Raw genomic sequence first — 17,294 nt, forward strand, 5'->3', positions numbered from 1 at the left:
ACTGACAGAATGAGTCAGTGACCTCCGACTGCTACCTGATGATGTCATCATCTGTCCCAGTGGTGTGTTTTGTAAATCAATAGACGTGGTGAAACTCTGATATGGTCTGTGGGTTTTTACCGCCGCACGCAGTTTTGTTCACTTTCGACACAATAAGCTCGCAGAGAGTTCTGAGCTGTACGATCTTCAGACCTACAAAGAAACTTTGCCCTGTTTTCACTGCTAAAACTCCAGCTCTTGTATGCTTATGTTCAGTGGTTAGTACCTGTTTAAAGTGATCACAGTCAGGACCCACTGTGGAGCCATGCTGCTGGGCAATTTCATGATGTTGCCACATTATGTTCTGTGTCTGTTGTTAGGGGCCTTAATATTATATTGTTATATTTTTATTAATATTTACTATGAAAATTTTAAAGAAAATGAATGCAATGAATGAAATGAATCTCTACAAAAATCCTAAATATGGGAAGCTCTTCTAAAGTGCAGAGTACTTTGGCATAACGCAGTTTGTTTGAGAACACTGTTAAAATGCCATCAGTTATTAAAAAAATCTAATTTAGTTTAGCATTTCAACTTGACTAGAAACAGGGAAGGAAATTGCAGCGAGAAGAAGAAGAAAATGATGACAGAATATATATATTCAGTTTTTTTCTGACCCATGAGGGCCATACAAATGACGACAAAGGGCCGAGTGTGGCCCCTGGACCGCACTTTGCCCACTCCTGATGGAGACGGCTTGATACCGCAAAACAAACTTGTTTAATGAAAATGTACTTGAGACTGAGAGCCTTCAATACAACTATACTTCACAATACTATTCTTAAGCATATAGATCAAAACTGTCAAGTAAATGTACTTCCTCAGTTTTAGTACAAAGTAAGTAGACTGAAAGTACACTTGAATAAACTACTTGCAGAGAGAAGTTGAGACCTATGGCAGGCCAGCCAAGTGAGGTGTCGTTCGGGTGGGAGTGAAGCCCCGGGCCAGACCCTGGACACTGCAGGGGTTCCATCTTAGCATACAAACAGCAGCATTAGGGGACGTTGGTGAAGTGGAACAACAACAAACCACAGTATAAGAAAGGATTATACTGTAAACAAGGATTAGAAGAGTTAAAACACAATGTCATGCTGAAGACAGCAAAATGAACCATAAAATAGACAACTACAAGTGAAACTAAAACAACTGAAATAAACAACACGTTACAATTTGTTGTTTTTCAATGACCCCTTGGCAGACCACCTTCTCATCTGGACCACATTTTGGTTCCAGGCCAGACCTCGCCGGCATCATGAAGTACTGAAGAATGAAGTCAGAGATTTCTGTGTGACAGTGATGTGAAGGGACTTGCAGGAGTCCAGATGTGAATAAGTCCGGGTGCTCTGTGATGGACTTTAATGATAGTACGCTGATGAAAATGAACCCGATGTGGGATCAAATGTGTGGGCTGGATGATAAAGAGAGTCCTGTTTTTGGAAAGAGGGTCGAGTAACCATCCTTGTTGTCGTGTTGGGAGGTTTTCTGGTTTATTTATTGGATGGAAGTTTAGGGATGAGGTCATTCACCAGACAGGCTGAAACAACGACCTTGAGAGGATCTGTGTGGGAGGTAGTTCCGTGTGTCATCAGCGTAGCTGCGAAGTGAGTCAATAAAATCTGAGTTAAATCTTCTACCAATAAAACCAATAATCTTGATTGAATGGTCAAGAGTCTTCCACTGAACTAAACCATTTTAAAATAGGATACACAAGCTGAGTGGGGAAAAAAAAACATCCAGAGTTTCCACTCCAACAAACAAATAAATTCTGCTATTTCATCACATCATTTCTTATCTATGTCCAACATGCATGATTTTCAAAAATGGAAATAAGGAAGCAGCTGATCTAATCCATCGATGATCAGATGTGAGTGGTTTGACATCACAGGAGCAACTTCTGCACTCAACATTCCAGACACACAGACTGCCCCCACAAATGGCTGTCTGGAGACTGAGGTAACGCAGGGACTCATCTCATGTAAAGTTTACCTCTATAGTTTTAGAGGGATCAGCGATGTTTATGACATGCCCTTCACAATAGCAACGGATTTCAGTACTAACACCTGAATCCTGGTAAACAGTGTTAAACAGAATTTGTCATGAGCGACACGTTCATGTGGGATTCCGATCAAAGTTCCAGTAGTTGTCACAAACGCAGCCTGAACACGTCTGTCCCTCTGCAACATAACAAACATGGCGCCCACAAACTGCATCATGAAGTCACAAGTGGAGCCTTAGCTTCATTAACAGTAGGGCTGTTGAAAATCATTCGCAACATAAGTGGCAGCTTTACAGCAGCTGACGCTAACCTGAATTGCAAAAGAAAAACAAGGAAAATGGCGGTGGAGGAAAATGCTCCCGCTGGGCCCTTTTTGGCTTTTACACACTGGTGGGAAATTGACAAGACACACATGGTCTTTCAGATATGTTGCATGGAAATATGTAACTCATCTCAGAAGCCACATGAGCCATTTCCAGCCGAAGATGCTAACGCCAGCAACTGCTACTGGCGCAGCCAAACAAGCCTGAACAACCATAGTTCTTTCATTATTATTAAAAATGGCTGCGTCTGTGCACCAGCGACGGAGCAACAGATATAACAGTTATGGGAGCCCCTTCACACAAAATGTTATACCTGCAGTGTGCAATGAAAGCAAAGCTAGCATAAGTGTAGAAGACTGTTTGACCGCGTGTGTGAGATGAAGTGCAAACCACGCTTGAAATCAGAGGGAAAGTCAAGGTACGCCTCTGTGAAGCAGTGCAATATCCATTAATAGGCTTTATCTATCCAAAGATGGTGTTGTTTATCTTCCTCACTGACATCTGCTGCTCTGCAAATGTTATCTGTCTCACCATTGAACATGGACATCAATAAAGGCCTTTAAATGGAGTCGATTGTCAGTGAAACGTATAGTGTCTGAGCTTATATCGAAGCAGAAGCATCACCCTGGAGACCTTGCGCTCAACATAGCACAGTGTTTAAAGGTGCAGTCGGTAGATTTTCACATGATCAGCATGCTCGTGTGCTGATCTCACTCATTCAGTGCTGCTGGACCTCTGCTACAGACACATTCATTTGTAAGAGTGCTCTTAAAACACCTGCTTTTTAAAACATTTTCCCATTAAAATGCTCAAAATAATGTTGCATTAAATGCTCAAATGCATGGAAACGCTTAGCAACCCCAGTGCTGTTAATTTTAGGTTCCTTTTCTGTCTGTCAGACGTGAGTCAGGAGTCAGAGAAGCTTTTAACGTTTAGGCGATGCCTTAAAACTTCCTCCTTTGATGAGGCCCAGAGGTAATCTGGCCCCATGCTGCTATAATCCCAGCCTATCCGCAGGATTTCCCGTGATGCCCTGAGCTTCTGTTGTCTCTCCTCCTCACACAATCAGATCCTTTGAATGAGCCTCTTTGTCATCATGATCACACCCCATATTACTGCTGCCGCCTCATCACTCTGTCACTTTTAAAGTTGCTCCAGTAAAACTCAGTGTGCTGACCGAGTTTGCAGAAAAACTAGAATCATTCATGTTTCTGGATCTACTGGAAAAGAAATAAAATAAAAATAAATTACAAACGAATTTTACAGCACAAATATACCCAAATTAATGGCACATTAATGGCACGAAATTGCTGACTATTGGAAGCAAGCTGCGGTCTGTGGGCCACATATGGCCATTTACCTGTGTTTATATGGCCCCCATGTGAAACGATGACACCAACCATGTACAAATGTTTTTCGCATTCAGACTTTTCCAAGTCTATTGCAATATTGAATAATACATATATTCACTTTTTCTCATTTTGTTTTTGGATGTGGGCTTTTTTTTTTGATAATATAATAATAATAATATACAGTGGTACCTCGGTTTTCGAACGTCCCGGACTTCGAACAAATCGGAGTTCGAACAAAAATTTCAAGATTTTTTTGCTTCTGATTTTGAAACGAAAATCCAGTACTCGGCCGCCCCTGAAAAAGCCGGAACAAACATAATGTGCGTGGACTGATCAGCTGACCCACGACGCACGTTGTCATTGTGTATAAAGCAGCCTCTGTATGCAGATGTGTCCTGTTAGCTACATTTACTGGCTGTTTTTTCTTCATATTGAGGTGTAAAACCTTTCCTGTCTCCGCACTGGACCGTGGTCGAGTGTCACAGGGGAGGTGCTCGCTCTCACTCCAGGGTTTGATGTCCTGCTGTGGGCTAGAGCTGGGACAGGGATGAGGCGAGTCTGGGACAGAGCGTGACTTGGTTTATGACTTTGTCACAGCCAAACTGCACAGAAGCGCACATTCAGAGCTGGACACGCACCGGGCACCTCTTCACTTCTGGAGAGACGTCACTCACTCGGCAACCCCTCCCACATGCAGCGGCCACACACGTAGAGGAACAGCGCACCTGCAGCAGACACTCTACATTCACTCCAACAAAAGACTATTTTAAGGCTTGGAACGCATTCTTTCTTTTTCCATTCATTGTAATGGGAAAAATTGATTCAAACAAATTACTTTACAAACGGCCGTCTGGAACGGATTGTGGTCAAAAACCAAGGTACCACTGTCATAATAATTCCAGCCTGATGAGTTGTGTTGTGTACTCGTTTATAATCGGTGGTGACAAATTTTAATAGTAATAGTATGTGGTTCATAATTACATATTTTACTATGATCCTATTTATTTATGAATTAAAATTTTTATTTTTAACAATAAGGCATTTCAGTCAGCACATATTTACCAATTTATTTTGAACCCTCTGACAAAATATTTTCGTTCGTGTCGATCATTTGCCGTTTTAGTTTTTCATTTTGAAGTATAATCATGCATCTTTGCACTTTTTATACATCATTATTACACGCATTTCACACATACAGCGTGATATTTCTGCTTCTTTTCTTCTTCATCCTCATAGAATTTTTCATAAATAATAACTTCATGACACCTGCAACCTGTCAGTCGATGCTGTAGCGGATACACAATATACTGACATCTAAGTTTTTTTGGAAGCAAAAAAAAACAACAACGTTTTTGTTTTCTTTTTCAACGTCATCATTTTTAGACATTCGCCTCATCAATTGGGTTCACGCGCCTGAAGTTCATGCTTGAGGAGTTCATCACCCAGATCCATGAGGCTGAGACCTCGTCGTGAGTGACACTGTGGAATGTGTGGGCGGCTGTTGTGTCCGCTCAGCGCTGTCACTTCCCACTTTCACGCTCGCGCCAGGAGTGAACCCGGTTCGTCCTCATGGAGTCCTGCGCTGGTTGCGCACCCGGGACCTCTTCATGTTGAAGCTTGGACTCTTCTCACAGCCAGTCGCCTTTTTCGGGGGGATATTTGCGGGTGAGTAAACACGGACGTGTCTGCCTCAGATCTATAACAAAGTCGTGTTGCCCCTTCGAACTTGAACTTTCGACCAGAACTGAAAACCGTTATGCCGCGCAGAGACCTGATAAGTAAACTGCTTCCTGCCAGTGAGCGACTCGGACCGCATTATTGACATGTTACACTCACTTCTAGACAATCATTTTAAAACTTAAAGGACACTTTACGCGCGTTATTAATAAACTATTCAGGGAGGAATCAGCCGCATACTTTACTTTATTTACTGACAGTTGTCCAACAGTCAGACATAACATTAAGTACTGCACAACTAATGGAGGTATTCGCTGCAGTGGTCAGTACCTAATAAAGTTTGCTGGTGGTCGGCTGGCTGAGTAGATATGTATGTACAAGTCATTTATTTTTTATTTTTCTTCTGGTGTTTCGACTTCTGCACAATCCTACTGTGGAGTATATCAGACGACCAACCAAAGTCACATGTTCCTCTGATACGTTTGTTTTTAATTCCTGTATAGCTCCAGTTTCAAGGTCAATAAAGAGACTCTCATCTTTTTATGTATTTCACGTATTATGTTGTTTAATGGATAGCTGATTTATTCTGCAGGGACTTCAGAAGCTTCTTAAATACCAGCATAAACAAAGTGAGAATATGATATTTCACTTCCATAATGCCATTCTGAAACTCCTTTATTCAAGCCACAAATGCTCTGTGTGCAGTTTATTTTGACAAACATTACATTCAACACTACTCTTCAAATTCAGCCACGATCTGAAACCCATTCTTAATTGCATTTGAGTCACAGTTTCTTTGTTACCTCTCACTCCTTAATGTTCTTCCCGGAATGGTTAGTCAAACTTTCATTGCTGTAAGTGATGATGCAACTTCGCCTCAATGTATCTGGAGACGTAACCAGGGTTACAAATCAACTTGAACTTCTCACCAAAATCTGTCACATCGAGGTTCCAATAAAGTGTCACTGACAAGGAAAGTCCATTCGCCCAGCCTGAGAGTGAGATTCTCAAGACACCTAATTGCTCTCTGGAGTTCTGTCATGAGAGAAGAAGGGGGAATTTAGGCGAGAGGTAAAGTCATGAGGAGGTCCAGAATAAACACGGGGGGAGAATAGAAAAGAGGCCATGCAGAAGTAACCAGAGGCAGGACTCCAACGGGCTCTAAAAACATGGGTCACAAGATTGGGAGGAGCTTGAGCTGCTGGTTCATAGTGTGGCACAAGCATTTCGGGTGTGAGCTGCAGGAATGACAACACTTAAGAGGAGAAAAACAAACAAAAGAAAGTCTATAAAATATGATGAAAATGAAGTCCTTACATATGTCATTACAAAATAATAATAGTAAATGAAATTAAATATAAATATTCAGTAATAATGGACTAAAAGTGAAGGCCAGAAATGAGTCAGAAGTGACTTCCTCCAGACTCAGGCCAAACCTGTTCACTTTTGAAGGCAGCTCATACCTGAGGCGGTTCCTGTCCACAGTGTGATGAGGTGGCCTGCGTCTTCAGGTCACTCAATCGTGTGGGAAATGCGTCACAGTTTGTCTGTGGCAAGGTTGAAGTATTTCTAGCGTTGTTGGCAAAGTTGAATGTGATTCAGTGACAATTTACTTTGATCCATAGAAGCCCATCCTCCATTAGCGGCGCGGTGTAGATGGACTTGCATTCATTCTATTTTCCATGCAGTTAAAACAACGCTGCCGGGACAGTTACGTGGATTCATGAAGGCAGAGCGTTGTGTTGAACTGTCGGCTCAGACATGCTGTACCGCTCTGAGTGTAGCTAGAATCTGCAGCTGCTCCTGCTGAGGTTCAGCATGGCGCTGACCCAGAGAGCCAGGAGGTCATTGAAGGGGTGAGAGGATAGAAGTCGAAGCAGCAAAAAGATTTACACAACAGCTACAGACCATGAAAGGCTTCTAAACTACACAGGGAAGCAGCAGCCACAACACTGAACTCAGACTAATATTGATGTTTTCTTGGTTGAAGATGCTGCTTCATCTCCGCCCCATGATCGCTGCTCAACTGGAGACCAGTCATGGACCCGTCCACCTCTGAGCAACTCAACCAGTCTTACGCTCTCCCTGTCTTCAACCTCAGCTGTCGCTTCGATGAGGAGTTCAAGTACATCCTCCTGCCCGTCTCCTACGGTCTGGTGTTCTTGGTGGGCTTCGTGCTGAACGCCACTGCTTTATGGATGTTCCTCAAGCTTCGACCGTGGAACCCCAGCACCGTCTTCATGTTCCACTTGGCCCTGTCCGACTTCATGTACGTGCTCTCCCTGCCCACGCTCATCTACTACTATGCCAACCGCAACAACTGGCCCTTCGGTTTGGTGGCCTGCAAGATCGTGCGCTTTCTCTTCTACGCCAACCTCTACTGCAGCATCCTCTTCCTCACCTGCATCAGCGTGCACCGCTATCTTGGCATCTGCCATCCCATCAAAGCGCTGACGCTCATCAAATCTCGACATGCCCATGTAGTGTGCGGCCTGGTGTGGGCAGTGGTGACCGTGTGCCTGGTGCCCAATATCATCTTCGTCACCACCTCCAGGCGAGACAATGACACACTGTGTCACGACACCACTCACCACGAGGCCTTCAGGGAGTACGTGGACTACAGCTCTGCCGTGATGGTGCTGCTGTTTGGCTTGCCGTTCCTGGTGATCATGGTGTGTTACTGCTTGATGGCACGGGCTTTGTGCCGACCGCGGCTTGGCTCCTCGTCCAACCGACAGAAGTCGATCAAGCTCATCGTCGTGGTCCTGGTGGTCTTCGCGGTGAGCTTCGTTCCTTTTCACATCACCAGGACCATCTACTACGTCACCCGGGTTCTGAAGGACGTTAACTGCGAGTTCCTCAACATGGTCAACTTCACGTACAAGATCACCAGGCCGCTGGCCAGCGTCAACAGCTGCATTGATCCCATCCTGTACTTCCTAGCAGGAGACCACTATCGCTCCAAGTTCATCAGCGCTCTGACTGGAAAAAGACAGATCACAAGCGGTCAAGCACCGGAACCGGTCCAGTCCCTGCCGGACAAGAACGGTGTTGTTGGATCTACCTTTCAAGATACTGAGCTTAAAGCCAAAAATGAAGCTGTAAAATAGAGTCAGTCGTTTTAGACTCCTGTGGAGACAACACTTCACTCTAGAGGAATATGGCTCCTCCTGTGAGGGTGCTGGATTGGAGGTAGACAAGGGTTTTGGAGTTGCAATGTGTGCTGCATCACTGTGCACCTCTCTCTTAAATCAACTCAGTTGTCGCTTCATCTATCATCCAGCATTCGCTCCTGTGAGCCAGGCTCAGAGAGACGAGAGCCACTGAGCCGCGCTGAGCAGGAGACTGTCGTATGCTTGTGGCTCTGGGATGAAGCCGCCACCCACTGAATGACATGTTCGAGTCACTTTAAAAAATGATCTTCTTTGTACTTACTTGTCATGACTTTGAATCAATTGAATATTATTTTGTTAGCAGTTCTCCATGTCTCCGAGTATGCTGCAGCGTTTGAGTTTGGGGCCATATTGTAATGTGATTCTGTTGGATTGTGGTATAAAATGTTGACTATTTTCCCATCAGGCTTCATTTCCATCTTACTGTAGCCCTCACACAGGAACTTCAGTTTTAAGTTTCTTTCTTGCATATCATTTTCCTACATAAATATCGCCTGTACTGAAGCCTTTAGATCCAAATTTAGTTGCTAGGTGGCGTTGCCATCAACATGACTGGAAGACACTGTCAATGGACAAGTTGTGTGCAGTGAATTCTTGCTGAGATTGTTCTGAGAAAACATTCTATGTAACATACCAATTGATAAAGCATAGACTATTTTTAAAGAGAGAAATAGCATAGCATCCTCCGATGTGCTTTAAGCCTCCCGTATCCTTGGAAATAAAGTTTCATGACGGACAACAGGGTAGATTTTTTTAAGTCTTCATCCTTTCCATTTTGCTGTGAATAAATGCAAAAGCTAATCAATATTCTTCCATACCTGTGTTTTCTGAAGCTTTTACATCCAACAAATCCATACTGAAGGGCACGCGGCAAGAAAACTGGTGTAAGGGACAGTGGAAAACAACTGTTTGTTTAATTTGTGTCATTACACAGAGGGTGATAAAGAGGAATCCCACTGAACAAAAATGACATTTGATAACGTGCATAGCTTTGTTGTGATGTACGTACAGTACAAAATTCAAATAGAATGAAGACAAAAATAGTGAATTAAAACAGCAAATATTGACCACAAAACATATGAAGTAGATTCTGGTGAAAAAAACATTGATAACATTTTTTACAGTACAGCACAACATTCAAATAGAATGAAGACAATAATAAAGAAAAAAATACAGCAAAGATTGACGACATAAAATATAGATTCTGGAGGGAAAAAACATCAGTAGATATTGGCTTTTGGCATGTTTGAAGGATCATAGTAATGAAAAACAAGGTTGACAGTTTGACAGCAACATAATAACTGCTTTATAATTGTACAATTACATACACCATATGTGTACTGAATTTTTGTTCATCCGCTATCAAAATAATACGATATTTTATACATAAATATTAAGTAGACTTAGCATAATTGATATGTACTTGTACCATTGTCTTTAAACACCCCATACTTATGTGTTGGCTGCTGAAGAACTGCAGTAAAATAAAATTGATATCATCAATATTTATACTTTAGGTTACAAAACGCTGCTCACATTAGGCACCATTGTTTTCCTTCACACGTCAGTGCGGAAATACATACTGCACCTTTAGCTACTCCTCCAGATCTTGTCTCACAAACAAAGTGTCACAAAAACCGTCTGATTCCATCCGGACGCTCTCGAGTTTTCACAGCTGTTTCGTCAATCTCATCTGGAACGGATCTCTCCACCCGCCCATGCTGCTGATTCTCCATTTTCCCCCTTTCCTCATGCACCTCTGGGATCTGAACGTGTTTCTATCAATGAACTGTGATGAACTCCTGAATGGTTTTTCAGGATGTGAAAGCCTCTTTTGTTTGGAGCGAGGCTTCAGAGGCAGATGTTTTTATACAACACTTATGATGCTAATGAGCAATATTCAGAAGATATTTATGTAAATATGCATTTATATCGCAACATAAGCTCGGCAGCTTCTTACGTCGGGTACCTCCGTCTCATCCCTCTTATACAGTGAATCTGCAGTGGTCGAGCTGAAACGAAATAACGCATCATGTTGTAAGCTTTATTTTGTCCCTGAAAGGCACATCAGGACTTGGGGTCAGCTAGGATGACCTTTAATCTTCAGGCAAGCATAGGGATGGAATGTTCTGTTCCTCTTTAAGAGAGTGTATTTTGAAGAATGTAAAAACTCCATTCTCAAGTTTCTATACTATGATAAAGGACAGAAAAACATGTTTTCAAAATGAATGGATTAACAACAATAACAACAATAATAAATGCCTACATTGTAACTGAATATATATATATATATATATATATATATATATATATATATATATATATATATATATATATATATATATATATATATATAAAATATACATATACATAATAAATGGTACGTGTCGGGAATCTACTGTGTAAAACAAATATACAACTAATATTACAATAATTATATAACAAATGTGTTCAATTAATTACAGCTATGGAGCTAATCCACTCAGGAAGGTGAATAATGATTAGATAAAATGATTTTAATAAATAAAATAAATGAATTAAAGAGTCAAAGTGAAAGCAAATAAGTTCTAGTCGGTTGTTTTATCATATTATTTGTATCCACGTTGGGTCCACGCTAGTTTTATAGCAGCTTTTACACACTAATAATAATAATAATAATAATAATAATAACAATAATAATAATTTTACTATAATCAATCTACATTGCAGATGCTTCATGTGAAGAGTTTCTGAAAGCGTCGGTGGTTTTAGTTGCAGCGTTATCGCGATCAACATTCATGCAAACAGCACCACCTGTTGGAGCGGGATGTCACTGTCATATGCCTTATATTTCGCGACTGTTTCATCACATCGAGTTGGACCTCTGTTGTTGCTCCTGCAGGTCGCGCGTTAACGCTCTGGATGATGAGTCTGAAGGCTTGTGAAGTCTCGCTGCATGTCAATAACGGAAATATTTCTCTGGCAGCAGACAAGACAATTAAGACAATTTTGCAAATCACTGTGTGAACTTAATGTGGGCAAAGACGGCTCTTTGAAATCACATCTACAAAGAGCCTCACATTGCATTTAAATCTCAGCGTTATTTCTTTTTTAGAGTAATTTTCCATCAGCAAACCGTCGTGAGTGTTTCCCAAAACCTTGTCTGTTTTATTTATTTCGCTCCTTCTATACATCGCAGCTGGGAACACTTTTTGGTCCTTCAGGTCAAACTTATCAGCAATATTCCGGCTCGTGCATTCAATAATGTCGAAGGCTGTATTGGGTGACCTAGCTTTTGAATCCCAATAAAAGATGCTGAGTTGAGTTTAGTTTCCATTACCTTGAAAGGCTTCTTTTTAGACTTTCTGCTTCTATGCTTCCCTTTTGACAATCATGAGGTTCCTCTCCTTCGAAATGTGACTTTATTACAGGAATAAACTGCTTGGCAACTTTTTTTTTTAAATTCATTTATTTGACCTCAAAGATCTTGTGTTTTTGATTGAAGGCTTCTGAAGACTCAACATGGAAAAGATGGTTTCAATGTTCACTGTAGACTGTACACATTTTCAAAAAAAAAAAAAAAAAAGAAGATTCAAATTCGATTGTTTCATGGTCTTGGCATGCGAGCGGGTCTTGGTCCTCCAGAACTGTTTGCTTTAATCGCCTTTTTTTCCGCCGAAACAACCGCTGAGCAGAGCACTCCATGTTCTCAGGCTGAGAGAGCGTTGGCTCAAGGACACAGCAGCATCGGTGATGATTGGATTCACAACATTTATAGGGGAGAAGATTATTTTTCTCTAGGTGGAGATAGCACACAATGCTTCCACAGCTTCAAATGTCGGACAGTTTACATGGTCTATCTGTATGTATTATTTATTTATTCATTTATTGTGCCCGACCTTAGTGGGAGCATCTCTGAAAACACAGACCTAGAATATACATCCACCTCAACAGATGCCAGTAATGTTGTCTGACTTTTTATTTCTACTGTGACTGGACGACACATGAATCAAAAGTCAAAACACACTTGAAATTGTTTGCAAACCTGGATAAAAAGTGGCACTAAGCACAGTCCCATGATTAAATAGTCAGATGAAAGAATGCCTTAAACCAAGGACTGAAGCATTCTAATGCAAATCTAGCAAAAAATATGTACATTGTAAATGCAAGTACTGTGGAATCGACTGAATCATAAGCAAGAGATATCAGGGTTATGGTGTATCAGAATCTTGGAAGAGACGTGTTCATGCTTTACTTTCGTTTTAGTTAGTGTCATATTTGACATTCCAATGGCTGAAAGTCTCACACTGAAGGGTTAAGTGGAGGATATTATGCTGCTCTTCCATGTTTATTTTTTGTTTCTCAGTGACCTGGTAAGCTCAAGTTAATGTGATATGAACTGAAACCCAACAAAACAATTCTTGTCTATACACATTATAAACAGTCTCTTTCCCAGCTTTCCATTCTGTTCAACAACAAGATAATATAAATTATAAAACAGGATGAAAAAAAATATAATGCAAAGTGAAATAAGATAGAATATCATGATGTAACATAAAGGAAGATGAAGGTAAAACATCAGCAGAATATAGACGTGTATCGGACTAAAAAATAACATTAAGGGTTTTAAGAACCGGGGCTTTAGACAACAGCTCTCAATCGCCCCTTCCTTGTTTTGAGCCTGGTGCCAGGAACAACCAATCGGCCCTGGACTGCTGATCTCAATGATCTGTAGGAAGCATATTCAGGCAGGAGGTCCATGCATGGCTCTATATGTGATGACCAGGACCCTGAATTGGGTTCTAAAGTGAACTGCAAGGAGGCCAAGATGGGAGCGATGTGGCATGATGCTATAGTGGATGTGGTCAACAGTCTAGCAGCAGCGTTTGTACAAGCTGCATATGGTGGAGGAATGATTTAGTCAGGCAAGTGAAAAGAGACTAACAGTAGTCCAGGCGTTTACGAAACGAAAGAAGGGCAATCACTAGTAAATCTGGTGGTGACACGACGTGTCGGAACTTGCTTCTGAGGGGGAAAAAGTCGGGACAACATGGTGACTTTACATGCATGTCCTGATCAAAATAACATCAAGATTCCTTGGATCAAAACGCACATTAGCACTTAGAGAACACTGTTAGCTATCTCGGATGCTACACTGTGGATTAAGATGATCTTCAACTGCAGCCAGGCAATAGAGTGTTGCACAACATCATATGTCATCTGCATAGTGATGACATAAAACTATTAATAATAGTGCTTATTGGGAGCGTTTAAATGGCGAATAAAATGGGTCCCACAACAGAACCTTGGGGCACCCCTCAGGTGAGCAGAGTGGATTCAGATGTGTGAGAGCCAACAGCCACAGCAAATCTTCCATCAGGGAGAAAAGAGGGGAGCAACCCCTCAGATGCCAACCCTCTCTCTAAGCCTGTTAGAGAGTGGGCAGCCTCTCTCTGTCACATGACAGCTAAAAAACATTTTTTTAGCACATGTGAACATCTTGGTTGGACCACACTACGTGGATGATCAAGCTTGATCCAGGCTGAAGATCGAATCAGGTCATTCAATCTGGGCCTGCGCCACGTCAACAAGTGTCGACGACTTTTTTACGACGTAAAAAGTGAAGAAGTAAAAATGATCTAGAAACATTCTTCATGTCACTCAAGTCAATGGTGAATACTGGTACCGTATAAACCATGGTGCAGATTTTGATGTGTAGATTAGGGTTTCAACCAGAGGAGGAGGAAGAATGGTAGGTACAGGTGGCATCACCACCAACACCAACTACAAATGAGGTGAGTGACAGTAGCGGCAAGAATGGAGGTGGAGCCACCAATAGACATTCCCAAATAGCTGGGGGGGCAGGGGTGCGGAGCGATGCCAGGCGGGGCATATGTGACCTCGGGGGAACATAGTTTTTTGTCGTACCAGAATTAATTGTAATTGCACCCCCACCATGATTTTTTTTTGTTTTATTTCAGGCAAATTGATGCACTTTTAGTCAAAAAACAGTGTTAATAAAGTTATTCTTTATTGTAAGTTGATTGATATTACTTTGTTTAATGTTAACAAGCATACAATATGGATGTGTGCTTATAATTGAATGGACAAATGATACTATTTACAGAGGTGGTGGAGAGTTGGGGGGGCGTGAAACGTAAACTTCTTCCTGGAAGACAGACAACACAAGTCACTGACAAGTTTGTCTTACTCTGGTGATAAAGGTTACACGAATGTGACCTTCCAATGAAGGAAATTTGGTTAATAAACACCATATGTCATTGAATAAAGAGTGTGTCCAGCAGTGGCGAGGACAAACCCTCTTCAGTCTCTGAGCTAAAACATGAACTTATAAAATAATGATCAGTTTGTTGATTCGCTTGGATGTAATTTCCAGGGCTCCATCGACTTTAATGGCGCAGTGTTTTTCAATTGAATTGAATTATCTGATCATCTCATGACTGTCTCATCCAGCTACAGAAACCCATTAACTGTCGTACACAAGTATTTTTTAATTAAGGCGGAATATTCTTGTTAATGATTGCTGGAGAAGAAAAAAAAAAAAGGACTATGTGGGGATTGTGAGAAACACCCACGCCTGGGCCTAAAGTGAGGCAGTTGTTGAGCCTTGAACATTTTCTGTTTTTCTCTTGTTTGGCAAATTATAAGGCAGAGACGAGGGTTTTCAAGGACGCGCGGACTTCAATTTAATCGAAGAGGCTGAGAGTGGAGTGGAAGAGTGACACACAGAGGAGAGAAGTTCATTATTCCGCTGAAAAGGAAACCAATGGCTTTCACAGTCTCCATGGTAACCGGCCTTTCTTCGGCTGTCAGGCCTATGATGAGGTACTTCACAGCATTAAGCACAATTATTACAAGGTAAAAAGGGGAAATATTGCTTTCCAATGCTAATAGATGTTATATATTGATTGGCAAGGCGATTCATTTAGAAGTGTGCCCCAAATGGTTCACCTGCCCGAGACTCTGCAACATTTAATGAAACCAGGACGGGCCTGTGAGACATGACGGACCGCTGTCGCCCGGCTGATAAACATTAGGAGGCTCCCATGAGTGCAGCAAGACAAAGGCAGTCATTCTAGTTATCAAAGTTGCAGTACTAAGCTGAAGTCGAGCTTGGAGTGGATGATACTATAGTTGCACCCTGATCCTGATGTTGTTTATAATATCACGTCCTATTCCTGCTCATCCAGGTTTGTACTATATATATTTAACCACTGCTACAACTTGTTTATTGATTCATAATAATAATAATAATAAATGGCTTTAGATTCAATTTATTGAAAAGTTAAAAAAAACAACAATCTGCTCATATCAACATTCTAAATATTGTCCAAGTTCAACTAAATAAAATAACTATGCATTTTCCGTTTCAACTCACTGGGAAACGCATACATTAGATATGACAAACAAATGCTATATATCTGCCAAGTGTTTGCTGTTTAGTCTCGGCTGGATAAAGATGCAGCATGCAGCATTGTTGCGACGAGACAAAAAGGCATGGAAGACCTTGACCAACATGGCTAGCAGCGTGGGGGGCACCCCAGCTTTTGACAGGCCAGAAATATAATGGGGAACCTATGAACGTGTTCAACACCCATTTTCCAATAGATTTGTTGTGACTTATCTTGTTTTTCCTGTGATGTTTCGATGAAGTATAGGGTTTTTTTCCTTCATTTTCTGTCCTGCTCCCCAATAGCATTTAACATTTATCGTAATACATTTTAGACTTTTAAGCCCGTTACAGACTTCTTCTGCTTTTTTTTTTTTAAATCAAAAATACTTTAAATTAAATGCATTTTGCTTGGCTCAACTGCTAATGTTCTGTATCATGCTAGCAGAAAAAAAAAATCTTTTATCTAACACAAACACTGAGACTGTTAAACAAGGCATCATTATAAAGATAAATAAAATAAGAATGATTATGTAGTATTTTCATTTAAAATCACATGCTGCAACCTCAATATAGTTTCAGATCTGATTAAAAAAGATCAAAAAAAAAAGTTAGACGCCTAAAGAAATATATATGCTATGCTACCATTAATGGAATAGAATACAGAACCACTATTTTTACATGATTTTCAATCGTAAAATTGTAAAATAACAACCATGATAATATGAACTAAAGGTACGACGAGTTGGTTGTTCATGTGAAGTGAGAGCAAACATCACATGGTTTCCCATCATTAGCATGTCATTCTGCTGTCAAGTGACCCCGCTGGCGCTCTGCTACAATGGTGGGTCGGTGGAGGCAGCGGTGAGGTCAGCAGCAGCGCACAAGTCCATGGGGGGTGGTCCATCAGTGGCTGCTTAGTGACTGAGAGGACTGAGGATTAGCATTGTGGGAGACGGCATGGGCCGGTGTGTGTGCGTGGTGCCGGCGGAAAGGGAGGTGGGGGGCAAATTGTTTTAACCCCTATTACAGCGACTGCATGGTGCTGCTCTTATCTAGGCTGCTGCAGCTACTCATTAATATTCCCTACATATGGCAGTGCTCTCTGTATCATTGTCTATTAATGGGAGGGATAATCGCTCATTCAATTATCAGGCAGTCAGCAAAAGACCAAGCGGACCGGCGCAACCCCCTGGTTCACACAGTGCCGTGGGCCAAAAACACTGCAGTGCCAGTGAGAAGGTGAGAGCGATAGCAGGGATTACAACATATTAGCTACTTTAATAAGACGGCCGGCCGTAACATGGTGAGGCAAACAGGGATCTGCTGGAGAACCTTTAAACT

At 41.5% G+C, this 17,294-nt stretch overlaps 1 protein-coding gene across 1 annotated transcript; it reads left to right on the top strand.

Annotated features, from left to right (window-relative positions):
- Nucleotides 1-5,233: 5,233 nt before the first annotated feature.
- On the top strand, nt 5,234-9,897 carry p2ry4 (pyrimidinergic receptor P2Y4). Its single transcript, XM_053879389.1, has 2 exons — nt 5,234-5,375; nt 7,378-9,897. Exon 2 carries the CDS (start codon nt 7,427-7,429, stop codon nt 8,495-8,497), a length of 1,071 nt encoding a protein of 356 aa, XP_053735364.1. The 5' UTR covers nt 5,234-5,375; nt 7,378-7,426; the 3' UTR covers nt 8,498-9,897.
- Nucleotides 9,898-17,294: the final 7,397 nt, after the last annotated feature.

The sequence above is a fragment of the Synchiropus splendidus genome, chromosome 11, assembly GCF_027744825.2.
Source record: "Synchiropus splendidus isolate RoL2022-P1 chromosome 11, RoL_Sspl_1.0, whole genome shotgun sequence".
NCBI classification, from domain to species: domain Eukaryota; kingdom Metazoa; phylum Chordata; class Actinopteri; order Syngnathiformes; family Callionymidae; genus Synchiropus; species Synchiropus splendidus.

Excerpts from the sequence above, each read along its gene's own strand:
- p2ry4 (XM_053879389.1), top strand. The coding sequence starts at position 7,427 with ATGGACCCGTCCACCTCTGAGCAACTCAACCAGTCTTACGCTCTCCCT.